Source organism: Scomber japonicus, chromosome 17 (assembly GCF_027409825.1).
Source record: "Scomber japonicus isolate fScoJap1 chromosome 17, fScoJap1.pri, whole genome shotgun sequence".
NCBI lineage: Eukaryota > Metazoa > Chordata > Actinopteri > Scombriformes > Scombridae > Scomber > Scomber japonicus.
Genome location: NC_070594.1, coordinates 21,853,916 through 21,866,342, shown reverse-complemented (window position 1 = coordinate 21,866,342; position 12,427 = coordinate 21,853,916). Strand labels below are relative to the sequence as shown.

Genomic DNA, 12,427 nt, shown 5'->3' with positions numbered 1-12,427 from the left:
TGTTGAACAGGTTGTACCAGTCTAATCTTAGCAACATGTTACAACGTTACTAGTAAATGAGCCAGTGACATTAGCTGTGCTGCAACATTGACTGGTCTACACATGATTCCAGCTGCTGACAATAGTAAATACAAAACCAGGTGACTCACTGAGGAGTAACTTGGTTTGACTGACTACCTTTCACACCGGATGACTCTCAGTCTGAGTGGAAACGTAAGACAGTGGGAATGAATGAAAATGCTTCTGTGCATGATTATATCTTTTAAAATGTAAGGCTCTTTATTTACAATACAACTTATAAGCAGCAGTTTGGTATCAATAGCAGTGAAATTACACAAGTATAGACAGATATTTTTCACATCTTATGAACCGGTGTGATTCCGAGTATCCTCATCCCATTGGCCAGGACTGAGCAGGCGCCGTTGAACAGTCGTAATCTTGCCTGTTGACATTTAGAAAATTAACATGTTTGTGGTTTTTCCTTTTGTTGTAAGTTCATTAACAGTCAACCACATTAGCTTAACACACGTTTATCTACTAATTGTGTTCATGCTGGTTAAAAGAAAATGAATTGAGGGATATGGCTGGCAATTGACCCAAAGCAAAGTGTTGTGTGAGTGATATTCCTGTGCTGTAGACCTCCAAAAAAACAATCAATCAGCCACACTGGGTGACATGTTCCTTCACCACAAAGGTAATGTTTAATGTCATTTGTGGAGAAACGGCTCCAAAGACTAATGACAGCGATCACATTTTCAGTCTCTAGAGAGTAGTTCTGTGTCAGGCAGATGCTACTGAGCATGAGCAGGAACACTTACAGATGTTCACCAGCTTGTTGTGCTTCATATCACAAGACTTTGTACTACATGTAAATTTCAGTAAAAAGTACAGATTAGTTCATACAAGATCAATGGCAGGAATAAGTGATTTAAGATAATTAAAGTTATATCGTACTTAAAATTGTATAAAAAGGTATCAACTAATTTTATGAATGGTCCAGACCTGTCATATGAGTCATGAACAGATAGATTTTTGGTCCCTTACTGACTGAAACTCATTTCTGAAAACAGCACTTGAAGCTCTGCTGTGTGAAATTCTTTTTGTTCCCCAAGCGTGTAATTAACAAGAAGTTCGGGCAGTTTAGTGAGTTTGTTGCATCCGACTTGAAAGAGCCAACCTCACAATTAAAAAAAAAAACAAGTTTCAGAGGAAAGAATGCAAAAATGTCACTGCAAAAGTCTCAAATGTGTTTACCCTGATGATAATATCTGTTTTTGGTAATTACACTAATATATTCAGTGTAGTAATGACCTAATTCTGCCATGGTGCATTTTTAAGAAAAGAAACATACTCATATGTACAAAGATGAGTTTTTTCCTACCTGTGCAACATCCTGAGGACTTCCTTTTACTGGCAGCTCCCTGTGTGCTGAGGCAACCAGGTGGCTGCAAGATATTGAAGAGGTAAAAATATGAGCACCCCTGAGCATACAGTTTTTAAGTTCACAAGCACCTTTTTAAAACTTCACTGGTTGTAATGAAGCAGCTAAATATGATCTTCCTAACAAACATGTTCCTCACCACAGCTTCAATAAAAAGTTGACGAGATGTTTAGGTTGCAGATCCTGGGCCGACTGGTACAGCACCTCATCATAGCTACAAACAAACAGAGCAGAGTGGGTTTTCTTGTAAGAAGTGGAGCAAATGTTGATACACTACTCGCAGAGTGTAGCCACGTCTTTCATCGTCTGAGGCTTGACAGGATGCAGAGAAACTTGAAGTCCACAGAGCTTAAAAAGGTGGTTTGCTTACCGAAGGAGGTGCTGCACAATACTGAGGCTCGCCTGCTCGAGTAGAAGTGATGGATTGAACGTAACCGTCTCAATACCTTCATTCCTCCGTACTAAACTGCAGAAACAATAAAGATGTGAATGAGCAACTTTATAAATCAGTCTCTTCTTGTCTCTTTTTTTGGGGGAGGGGGGTTGATACATATACAGTATATAGACTAATTAAATAAATAAAATAATTGTTTTTTTTTATCATCTTTGGGTTTTGAAGTCTTGGTCAGACAAAATAAGACATTTTAAGTTGTGAGACTGAGCCACTGTTTTCTGACATTTTATGGACTAAACAATCAAAATAGATGAGTAAATACAGAACTACTGGAACATTATTTTGAGTGACTGATGAATACTGACCTGCAGAGTCGAGCATGCGTGTACTGGAGGAAGACGCCTGTGTCTCCCTGAGCCTGCAGCATCCGATCCCAATCGAACTTATAGTCTGACTGCAGGGGACCTTTGAAGTCCTGAAACAAAGTCAATAAAAGACATGATTAAGGAGGAGCTTAAAATATCTCATTGCATTGAGCAGAAGAACCAAGAAATGAAGCAGGTGGTAGATAAATGTTTGACATGAGACCAAAGTAGAGTTTTAAATCCGTTATGTGTTCACCTGAATTATTAGTGCACTGATTCCTACTTTCTCTGCTGTGTCCTCAGGGTTGTCCATGTCCTTTGTTGCTGTTAAATGCAACATATAGATTAATTACTCCCCAAACACACCCCTTCCTCTGCACCATCATACATCAAATACATGAAATCTGTAATGGTAATGACTGCATGTTTCATTCATGCATCTATTCTCTTTACAATATCCTGATTATAGGAATTTCTAATGAGCCATTACCAACACTATCCTGATATAATGGAAATATTACCTGCATTTTTCACCATGTCCTGACATTTTATAGACCAAAAACCAATCCAGAATTTACAGATGGATTAATAATTAAAATAATCATTAGTTGCAGCCCCAGAGAACCCTTCTGTATTTCTTTTGCATGTTGCATTATTGGAGAATATATTATGAAAATATTTTAAGTATAATATATATAAGTATTTGACACTCAACTCAAATCTCCCAATATTGTAAGAAATGCAGCAATGGAAGAACAGTGCCATCTTCCTGTTGTAAGATGCCATCAGACAATCCCACTTCATGCTCTAAATGTCAAAGTCATTCCTATATTACTGTGTCAAAGTTACTAAGATGATAATTATTCATGTTAAAATGCTTCATATAGCATCTTTAAAGTAATACTTCTCAGCATAGTTCACCCACTTCATATTTACGCTGTATATACTAGTTGCTTGAGCACTGAAGCATCGAATGTAAAAATGTAATACCAAGACATATGTGAATAAATTCTGATGACAAATAACTTTCTAACTTCCCGTGTCAGGGGATTTACTTTTTGACTGGTTCATGTTGTGTAGCATCCTGGCTCGGGCCTCGTCCAGCACGTCCTCCAGAAACACCACCTCGCCGATCCTGGTCTTCATGCCCTGCACCAGGCCGAAGGGCACGTGCTGACATCTGTAACAACAAGCACCAACAGTTCACATTAGAGCAGGGGCGACTTTGATGGCGGTGTGAAGAGAAATGTTTCTAATTAAGACTGCTGTTTGTGTTTCTGGGTGGAGCGCTGACTCCAAAAACAGCATTGCAAAATATGAGACACTGTTATTAAAGGATTTAAATGATTTATTGCCAACAAATCTCACATGCAGAGCCAAACCAACAATGAATTGAATTGATCCTCCTTATAAATATTGTGTATGTATCCAAAGCTTGATATTTTATTCTTCTGTACCATAGATTACTAAACATGTACTACATTGTAAATAACTTCAATATAAAGTCAAGAGGTTGTGATATGCAACACAAAGAGCCAAAGAAGCTCTGTCAATGGAACCACAATCACAGTGGTGTCTGTCATACAAGTAACTACTCTCCAGAGACTGATACTCACCGTTATTACTCTGTGGAGCCGTTTCTAAACAAACTACTGATTCAAACTCTTTGGATTTAAAGAAAATATCATTGACGTGTTTTTAATAAAAACAACAGTTCTACAGAACAGAGGAATAAGATACATAAAGATTTGGATACACACCAAACACTTGTAAGTACATCAGTCCATTGCTGGTTTGGCTGCTCATGAGATTTGTTGAAAATAAGAGTTGGTTATACTTATTAAGACAGCTGATTAGAAAGCAAGGTTAGATTGGACTGCACACATATTAGCTACTAACAGCTACCATTGTATTTTCATTTAACCTGTTTAACCTGTGTGTGTGTGTGTGTGTGTGTGTGTGTGTAGCAGAGGTGGAAAGTAACGAATTACATTTACTCACGTTACTGTAATTCAGTAGCTTTTTTGTGTACTTGTACTTTTTAAAGTAGTTTTAAAAATCTGTACTTTTACTTTTACTTAAGTATGTTTTGTGTGAAGTATTGTACTTCCCTACATTTTAAATCACATCCGTTACTGAGTAAAAAATGTTGGCCGAATGTTTTTTAAAGCAAAGAGTATCGTACAGAATCATTAACCAGCATGATACAATGACTTAACATTCATGCAGCCTGTTACACCTGGCAGCTAGCTCTCATAGCGACATATAAACTCTAACACAACACAACAAACTCTAAAAGAAATGACCATTAGACGTTGTGCTGTCATCTGTCTCACTCTTCGTGTAGGACGAGGCATTGAGCATGATGCGTTCACATGTAAAGGACAGCGTCGGAAATGAGAGAATTGAGCGAAAGCTGCACAGGGGCACAGCCTTTTAAACATGAGTACTTAAAAGTTTGGTCTTCTTTGGGTCATTTAAAGAAAAGTTATTGCTTTTGTGACTTTGACCCGTAGTGATTCATAGATATGCAGTATGACTGTTGGTTTACAACGGGGTGATTGTAGGACTAGGATCAGAGCTTTAGAGGGTCCCAGCTCCTAATGAGAATTTGACATTCAATGCCCTGCACATGTTTTAAAACCCCCCAATAATCGTTCAGTGTTTCCCACACAATATTTAGAGACTATGGAGGGTTTATCATTTATTTTTAGGGGTGCTGAGATCAACTTTAGGGGTGTTAGAAAATCAAAAAAAAAAGTCTAAAATCGCTCTGGGTTTACAGAATCCACAATTATGCCATCTTCAATTTAATGGTTGTGTTATTTGAAAATGTTTTATGGGATGGTCTTCACTAAAATGACACATATCTCCATAAATGTTTTAAATGTTGTGTGTCGACATATTTTGTCATTGAAGCTGAATTTGTAAATGTATACCTTTATCTTTAATTAAAACAACTAGTTAGAGATTTATGAGCCATCACTTTGTCCTACAGCCCCCCCCCACCCCCGTTATAAAAGTAACTAAGTAACTTTTACTCAAAGTATTTTTTTAACAAGCAACTTTTTACTTTTACTTGAGTATATTTTTAGACCAGTACTTTTACTTGTACTCAAGTAAAATTTCATCAAAGTAGTGGTACTTTTACTTGAGTCAAACATTTCAGTACTCTTTCCACCTCTGGTGTGTAGATGTGTTCAGGTATTTTTCCTGCTACCTGTCAGCCCAAGAATGTCCCAAACCAAGCAGGATCTGGAACAGCTGGTGGAAGTGATTTGCTTGACTTTTGTCCGTCTTTAAAATAAAAACACCTTCAGTTACTGTTCAGCAAATATATATTTTTAAAAAACAACAACAAAAGGCATGTATAGTGTGTAAAAGTGTGTTTAAATAGTAACGGATGAACATACAGTATCATGGCACAGTGGGACAAACATATGATCACTACAAGTGGATTCATTGTGTTCTATAATTAACGAGTCCTACTGTTGCACATGAACAGTGAGTCTACAGGGAGAAACCAGACTGGTGGAGCTCATATGCAAATTGAATAGATTCAATTATTCAAATTTTTTTTCAAAAAGTGAGTACACAAATATTCACTCATCCATTTTGCATTTTTGTATTTGGGTATCATAATATTAGTAAAAACAAATCACCTTTTATAACAGTAAATGAGTAACACAAAGGGAGTACATTGCTGCTGAGTCAGCATGCATTTAAAAGACATTGAATTGAGAGGATACAGTTGTATTTGTGTTTGCTTTCCTTAAAACGGACTCAGGACAAAATGTGGCACACCAGTGAAGAAGTCACCTCATGTGTTGATCATTTTGTTGAATATTTAGAGCTAAAAATCTGGTAGCTATTGGGTAATTAAAACATAATTTAAATAAATGAGTGAAGAAACCTGTAATATTGAAGATAACTGAAGATCTATTGATTGTCAAAAACTGTAGTTTTAATTGTGGATGAATGTGTTTTGTACTCTGTTGACTTGCACAAAATGTTCTTTAAAAGGTCAGCAGTGAATGAGTTAAAAGGTAAATGTGTTGAGCTTGAGTGCACCACTGTTCTTACCACATAAATCATCTCATCAAAATTGAACTTTTCTCTCCGGTCGATGGCTGCAGCAATATCTCTGAAATAAAGAAAATGCAAAATAAGCTTTCACTGCCAAATCCATTTCCAAAAGTCTTATGCATTATTCATTTGATAATTCAATATTTTCAGGGTGTTTGCTTCATTTTCTATCAGAATGACCTTTTTAAGATTTTAGCCATGTTACATAAACTCTGAACCAGCAGACCATTTCAATACCTTTCGTCCAGGTCTGCACAATTAAACCCGCACTCAAAATCCTACATTTGTACTGATTTTAAATGAGCACACATGTGACCATATTAACCTGGTGATGTAGAGAGTTGTGCCATCACTGCGCAGCACTGTGCAGATGCTGCTCATGTCCCCAGCTGGAGAGACATCCACCACACCAGTTCCCTTCCTGTAAACATAATAACTTCTATAAAATTCAGTCCATGCAGGGTTGAGGTCACAGCTGTCATTAATGTAATCACACATCAATGTCAGCTGCAATAAAAGAGCATCTACTAAATCTGCCATCTACATAAAGACAGTCACAAAAAGATAAGAGTCACCAAATAAATGAAAATAAGTCAAATCTTTTTCTTTATTTTACAATATGTGAACTTTATGCTGTGGTCTGATATTTTCTGTGCATTACATTTTTACATGAATACATAACCCTAACCCTAACTCAACCCTAACCCATTGTCTTTGAGAACTGTGACCAACATGCATACTGAGTGAGACAACTTAAAGCAGAAGTTTAAAATTAGACAAACTATTTCCTGAAGAATACTGTCACATACTCCGTGGTTTTCAGCAGACCTCGGCTCCGCAGCTGCTGCACCACTTCCTGGGCTTGATCTTGGTGAAAGGACTCCCCGGAGTAAATATCAAAGTGGACCCCCAACCGCTGACAATGAGAGATATGAAAATGAATGGAGTCAGGGAGTTTTAAATCATTCTTTGTACTGGCTGAATCAACCTTTACTGATATTGTCTTTTCTCCTATCATAGGTGTATATATATGTATATACCTGTATATTTCAGAGTGAAGGTCTACTCCAGAAAGCAGGTTTAACAAACTCTGACACTAACTCTGAATTATGAACGCTGAGTACGGACGCCTGAGTCCGATCGGAAAAGTGTAAACAAGTTAACACAATGAAGTTTTACTCATTTAGTGTTGTCCATTGAATCATCATTGATCAGACTTAGGTTTTCTTAATGGATGATAAAGCAGAATCTGCCTGTTCATCAAGCTGTAGCTCTTTTCGTGTCTTGCCTGAACAGCAGTCAGTGACTATATGGACTGCTTCAGTAACTGTAGTAAATTTAAACATTGTTCTGTTTATCATTCTGCAGCTGCACCACAAACCTGCTCACTCATTAATATTAACATATGCTCTCCAATACTGTAGGAGTTATGTGTCTAAAGTGTCAGACCAAATGTTTTTATTAACAGCTGTCCTGTGTGTATAGTCACAGTGTTATAACAGAAGGGCATGCAGAGGTTTGATTCTGAGCTGAAGCTTAATCATACTGTGTAATATTTGAATGCCAGGGCAAAGAAATGACAGTGCATTAAAGTGGTAACTTTAAATAGTCCTTGTGTAATAGCCTGGATTTAGATTCTGACATACAGTAAAACTCTGCTAATGAATGTGTTTCATGTCTGGCTCTGCAGGAGAGACGAGACACAGAGAAACCTGCCAGCGAGAAGGTTATCATCACAGACTCAGTTACCATGGTAAGTTTAAGTTATAAGTTAAGTTAGGTTTATGCTGCTCAGCCCTGCTGGTTGTACCTTGTAAACGTGTTGATACTCTTCCACAGTGATCTCTCTGAACTGTTGCCATAACGACACAGCCTGGCTCTCATGTTGCTCCAGCTGTCTAAAGAAGTCTCTGGCAGCCAGCCTCATATCCTCATTGTGCTCTGCCTCTTTGTTCACTTGAACATAAACCTGCAGGACACAAACATATGATATAAGTGTGCTGTACATCAAATACTAACATGGTAATGTTTGTATTTCCCTAAAACAAATAGTAAAAGTATCTCCTCATGTGTTGATCTTTGGGGAAATTTAATCTGACAAATCTGCTGACGCCGTTGAAAAGTTTTTGTCAGGGGATGTTTAAAAGCAGTTAGCTCTGTTTTTACAGGCTACATCATGTGATCAACAATCGCCATGAAACAATTTCAATTAAAAAATGGAAATGAATTAAAAACACAAACACAAAAACACAAGTCCACACTGATACTGACATAGAATACTCTAATAAGGCAATACCCAGAAGTCCCAGAAAAGGCAATAATGTTGCAAAAAAAAACATTAAAAAGGAGTCATTTAAACCCTGTGGGACCATCGCCAATCCACAACATTTCTCTTTGAGACAGGAGCTTTGGGAGGTCTCCACCACAAATCATTGACATCTGTTCAAGGAAAACAAATCATAAAGTGGAAGATCGATCATCGTTTGCGACCATATGGTGTTCAGTCAGCATACCTTTGTGTTTTGGCTCTATTTGCAGCTTTGTTATCTGGTCATCTGTTTGATCTACATATATTTTTGAAGGCAGGTTAACAGGCAGAATTGCAGAAAGGCTGTTTATGTTATTGTCTAAAGCATGTATGGCACTTTTGGTATGATGGTTTGGGGAGTAAACACACTTCAAACTGGTTAATACACGTTACAGCATTTAGACCTTAAACCCTCAAAACTCTTAACTCAATAAATGACACTCTTGATGGTTGAGATGGAGGTTCACCTGGCATGACGGCCACATTTCTGAGCAAAATATTCAATTTTTTTCAGTTATAAAACATTCCTTGGACAGGCATCACTGCTCTCTGAGGTTGGAGTCGGTGGTCATCTATCTTTCTTTCTTCAAACAGGCGAACTCACCTCAAACAAATGCTGTAAGGGATTCTGTTTCAACTTCTCCTGACTTCCAAACTGGCTGAATCCAGCTCCCAGCAAACCTAAAAAAAACCCAAAAAAGGAAAGAAAAAGACAAAAAGATCATTTACTAAATGTTATAAAACCAAATGTGAATATTTTTCCACATAAACATGTCTCCATTATTTACTCACCAAACTGCATACCCCAGTCACCGAGGTAGTTCATACGAATGACATTATTTCCCAAGGACTGCTTTAGGTTAGCAATGAAGTTACCTGGAGTTAGAGTTTATCATTTTAGTCAAGATAATGAATCAATTAATCACTAATTCAAAAAGAAAACCAAAAACTCACCTATAATCGTAGATCTCAAATGTCCAGCATGGAATTTTTTAGCAATATTTGGAGAGCTGCAACATTAATAACAGTTAGTAAGAATGAAATCCATCATACAGTGTTAAAGAATCTATATAAACACTTGTCAAACATACCTGTACTCCACTAATGTTGTTCCTCTCTTCAGGCTTTTAAAAAGTTCACTGTTTAACCCAAATTTATCATCCTCCTCCTTTCCAAATGGCTCCAATATTTTCTGGAGCAGACGTAGAAAACAGATTACTACAACAGCAGAAGCAGTCGAAGCTGTTTTTTTATCGCTGTGGAAGAAAAAACTAACCTGGACAAGAAGTTTGCGATTAACTCTGAAGTTGATGACTCCACTTCCAGCTGATACATCCTCCACTACACTGTCCTGCTTCAACTGGAAAACACAATGAATGAAAACAAAGCTTCATGTTATGGGTACAAGTCATGTGTGTGTTTAAGTTCAGGATAATATTAAAAATAATCTACAGAATTATGTGTGTCAGTTTTTTGTAAATTTGCAACCTGCTTGCTTCAAATTCCCCCTTCAAGGGCAAACAAACTATTCTGAACTGAGCTGAAAAATACAATAAATAGAGGCTGCTGCCCATCTAATCTCTAAAAACCATTAATAAACTGCTGTAAGAGCCTCCACCTGCCTCTCCACCCTTTCCTTTCCTCAAGATTTTGAAACCTGGCTCCAGAGATTTGCTCATTATTAGGAAACGCTGATGCTGGCTGATACAACGACTCACAGTCTGCATTTCAGATGATCCTGAACATGTTTGATGGGGCTGTGCAGGCCAGACAAGATCATCCACCTCAAACTAGTTAAGCTATTTTATTAACCCATTAATTGCATTTTTAAGCCAAAATATAAAATGTTCCCTTGTTTTAGCCTCTCAAAAGTGACAATATGCAGCTTTTCTTTTGTTTGTCTTAGTTAATCTGATTATTTTACTATTATAATGACAGTCAGACAAAACAAGCAATTTGAAGGTATAAAGTTCAGATTTATAAACTGTGCAGGCATCTCTTACAATTTTCTGACATTTGAAATCAGCCAAACCATTTATTGAGAAAATAATCACAAGATTAATGGAAGTAATTGTTAGTTGAAGCTCTAGTTTGCTCTCATACAGATGGGAAAATATTGGGAAGTAACAGGAAGTTCATATCATATTTATTTTCTATTGAACGGTTAATTGATTAATTGTTTCAGTACTTAAGTCTTGGTCTTTCTGTGGATGATCTAAGGTCACGAGTGAATTGTACTACACTAAGTTTCTGATGCCTAAAGTTCCTTTTCATGTTTTGTGTATTTATATTTGGGATCTTGATGTTAAGATCAGGATGGGGATTCAAGGAGGTGTATTCGGTGTATACATCTTCAGTTTTGCCACAAAGTGTTTTGGGTGGGAAGAGGGCTTCTTCAGACTCGCTTTCACTAAAAATATACTGCAAAACAAAGGAGAACCATTGCTTCATGGATGTTACTTGGTGTACAGCTGCATCATCCTAACAGGAAGGGACCTCTGAAGGAGACCCAGGTGGAAAAATATTATACTTCAATTATATTTTTTAAAGAATGTCCTAAGTACACTTTTAGTATGTAACTGAACTTTGGTTTTTTGTTGCCTTCAAGTATACTCAAGTAGCCCCTGAGCACTACTTGAGTATGTGAAGTGTAAATATGCAGAACTTTCGACAAACTTTAAGTGTACTGAAGTACACCAGTGTTATTCATTACTATTATTCTGGCATGCCTCTGTCATATTTCAAATTAACTTCAAATGCACTTTCTGACTGTATTTTATACCTTTAAAGAGTAGTATTATGTTGAAAAAAACCCAAAAGTACTATTGGATTACTGTATCTTTTCTGTGATTTTGCTTCTATTTGATCATAGGATAAATCATGCAAACATATTAGATGTGTTATAGTCTTTAAATCATACCCGAGAAACCAAATCTTCTGTTTGCAGCTGGATGTCTCCACTGGATGGTAAGATGCCACTGACTCGTAACGTGCTGAGAGACAGTTTGAAGTCAGCAGTCTGCCTGAGGAGCACAAGTTGAGAAAAGTGCTGAATGGTAAGGAACAGGTGGAGCATCTCACTCAAACACAACACTGACTGGATTCATGTGAGCAACACAAACACACTCAACTGTTGTTTCTTAAAGACAGGCACTGCTGACAGAGCTGGTATGAAGGCGTCCTCAGACTGCTGCAGCGTCCTGCCCAGCTGCACGACAAAACACACTTCAATAAACATTTATATGAAGCAACAGTGAGTCTGAATACAGCTAGTGTCCTGCCTCTTATTTTGACTTCTCCAGGGTCAAAGCATGCCTCAATGTTTAGTATTAGCACCCGTTTCTAAGCCTTCTAGCTTCATTACCTTCTCTGCTATTCTTCTTCTAAAGAAACAAGCCATGTTTCCTGGACGTGCGAGCACTATTTAATGATAATATTGTTTTTAATTAGCTCATTCTGCACATGATGTGTTCACATTCACATTGACATGTAAGCTAGCTGGACTTCCACCGCTTCCTCTAAGCTCGACCAATCACAGGCTTCGCTTTCCAACTACGTCACAAAGTAAAAAGGTGTGTTTGATTCCTGTCTCCGCTGCTCCCGACGGGTTCAACACATTTTCAAGTCGGTCTTAAAACAACAGTCGTGAGGCCAATTGAACATTGAAACTGGGTTTTATTGCTGTAATAATTCCTCCTGTTCATGATCATTAGAAGACCTCTTCATAATCCACTTACAATGAAAGTGACGGAGGACAAAATCCACAGTCCTTCTGTGCAAAGATGTGAACAGTTTATAAGTTAATATGAAGCTTCAACAGGGCAAATCATAAA

The 12,427-nt window shown here is 37.4% G+C and overlaps 1 protein-coding gene across 1 annotated transcript; it reads right to left on the bottom strand.

Annotated features, from left to right (window-relative positions):
- Positions 1-259: 259 nt before the first annotated feature.
- On the bottom strand, positions 260-12,096 carry rars2 (arginyl-tRNA synthetase 2, mitochondrial). The gene is made up of 20 exons (XM_053336967.1): positions 11,959-12,096; positions 11,726-11,802; positions 11,515-11,617; positions 9,871-9,954; positions 9,686-9,786; positions 9,549-9,604; positions 9,387-9,470; positions 9,199-9,275; positions 8,097-8,255; positions 7,096-7,202; positions 6,612-6,707; positions 6,284-6,344; positions 5,421-5,497; positions 3,256-3,380; positions 2,457-2,524; positions 2,201-2,310; positions 1,812-1,907; positions 1,581-1,655; positions 1,382-1,445; positions 260-442 (listed from the first exon to the last, which is right to left on the bottom strand). Exons 1-20 carry the CDS (start codon positions 11,992-11,994, stop codon positions 356-358), a joined length of 1,743 nt encoding a protein of 580 aa, XP_053192942.1. The 5' UTR covers positions 11,995-12,096; the 3' UTR covers positions 260-355.
- Between the last annotated feature and the right edge of the window lie 331 nt (positions 12,097-12,427).

Coding starts and splice junctions, on each gene's coding strand:
- rars2 (XM_053336967.1), bottom strand. CDS start 11,994: ATGGCTTGTTTCTTTAGAAGAAGAATAGCAGAGAAG. Junction 7,203..8,096: donor AGTATCAACACGTTTACAAG/GTACAACCAGCA, acceptor TCTCATTGTCAG/CGGTTGGGGGTCCACTTTGA. Junction 2,311..2,456: donor TCAGTGCACTAATAATTCAG/GTGAACACATAA, acceptor ACTTTGTTTCAG/GACTTCAAAGGTCCCCTGCA.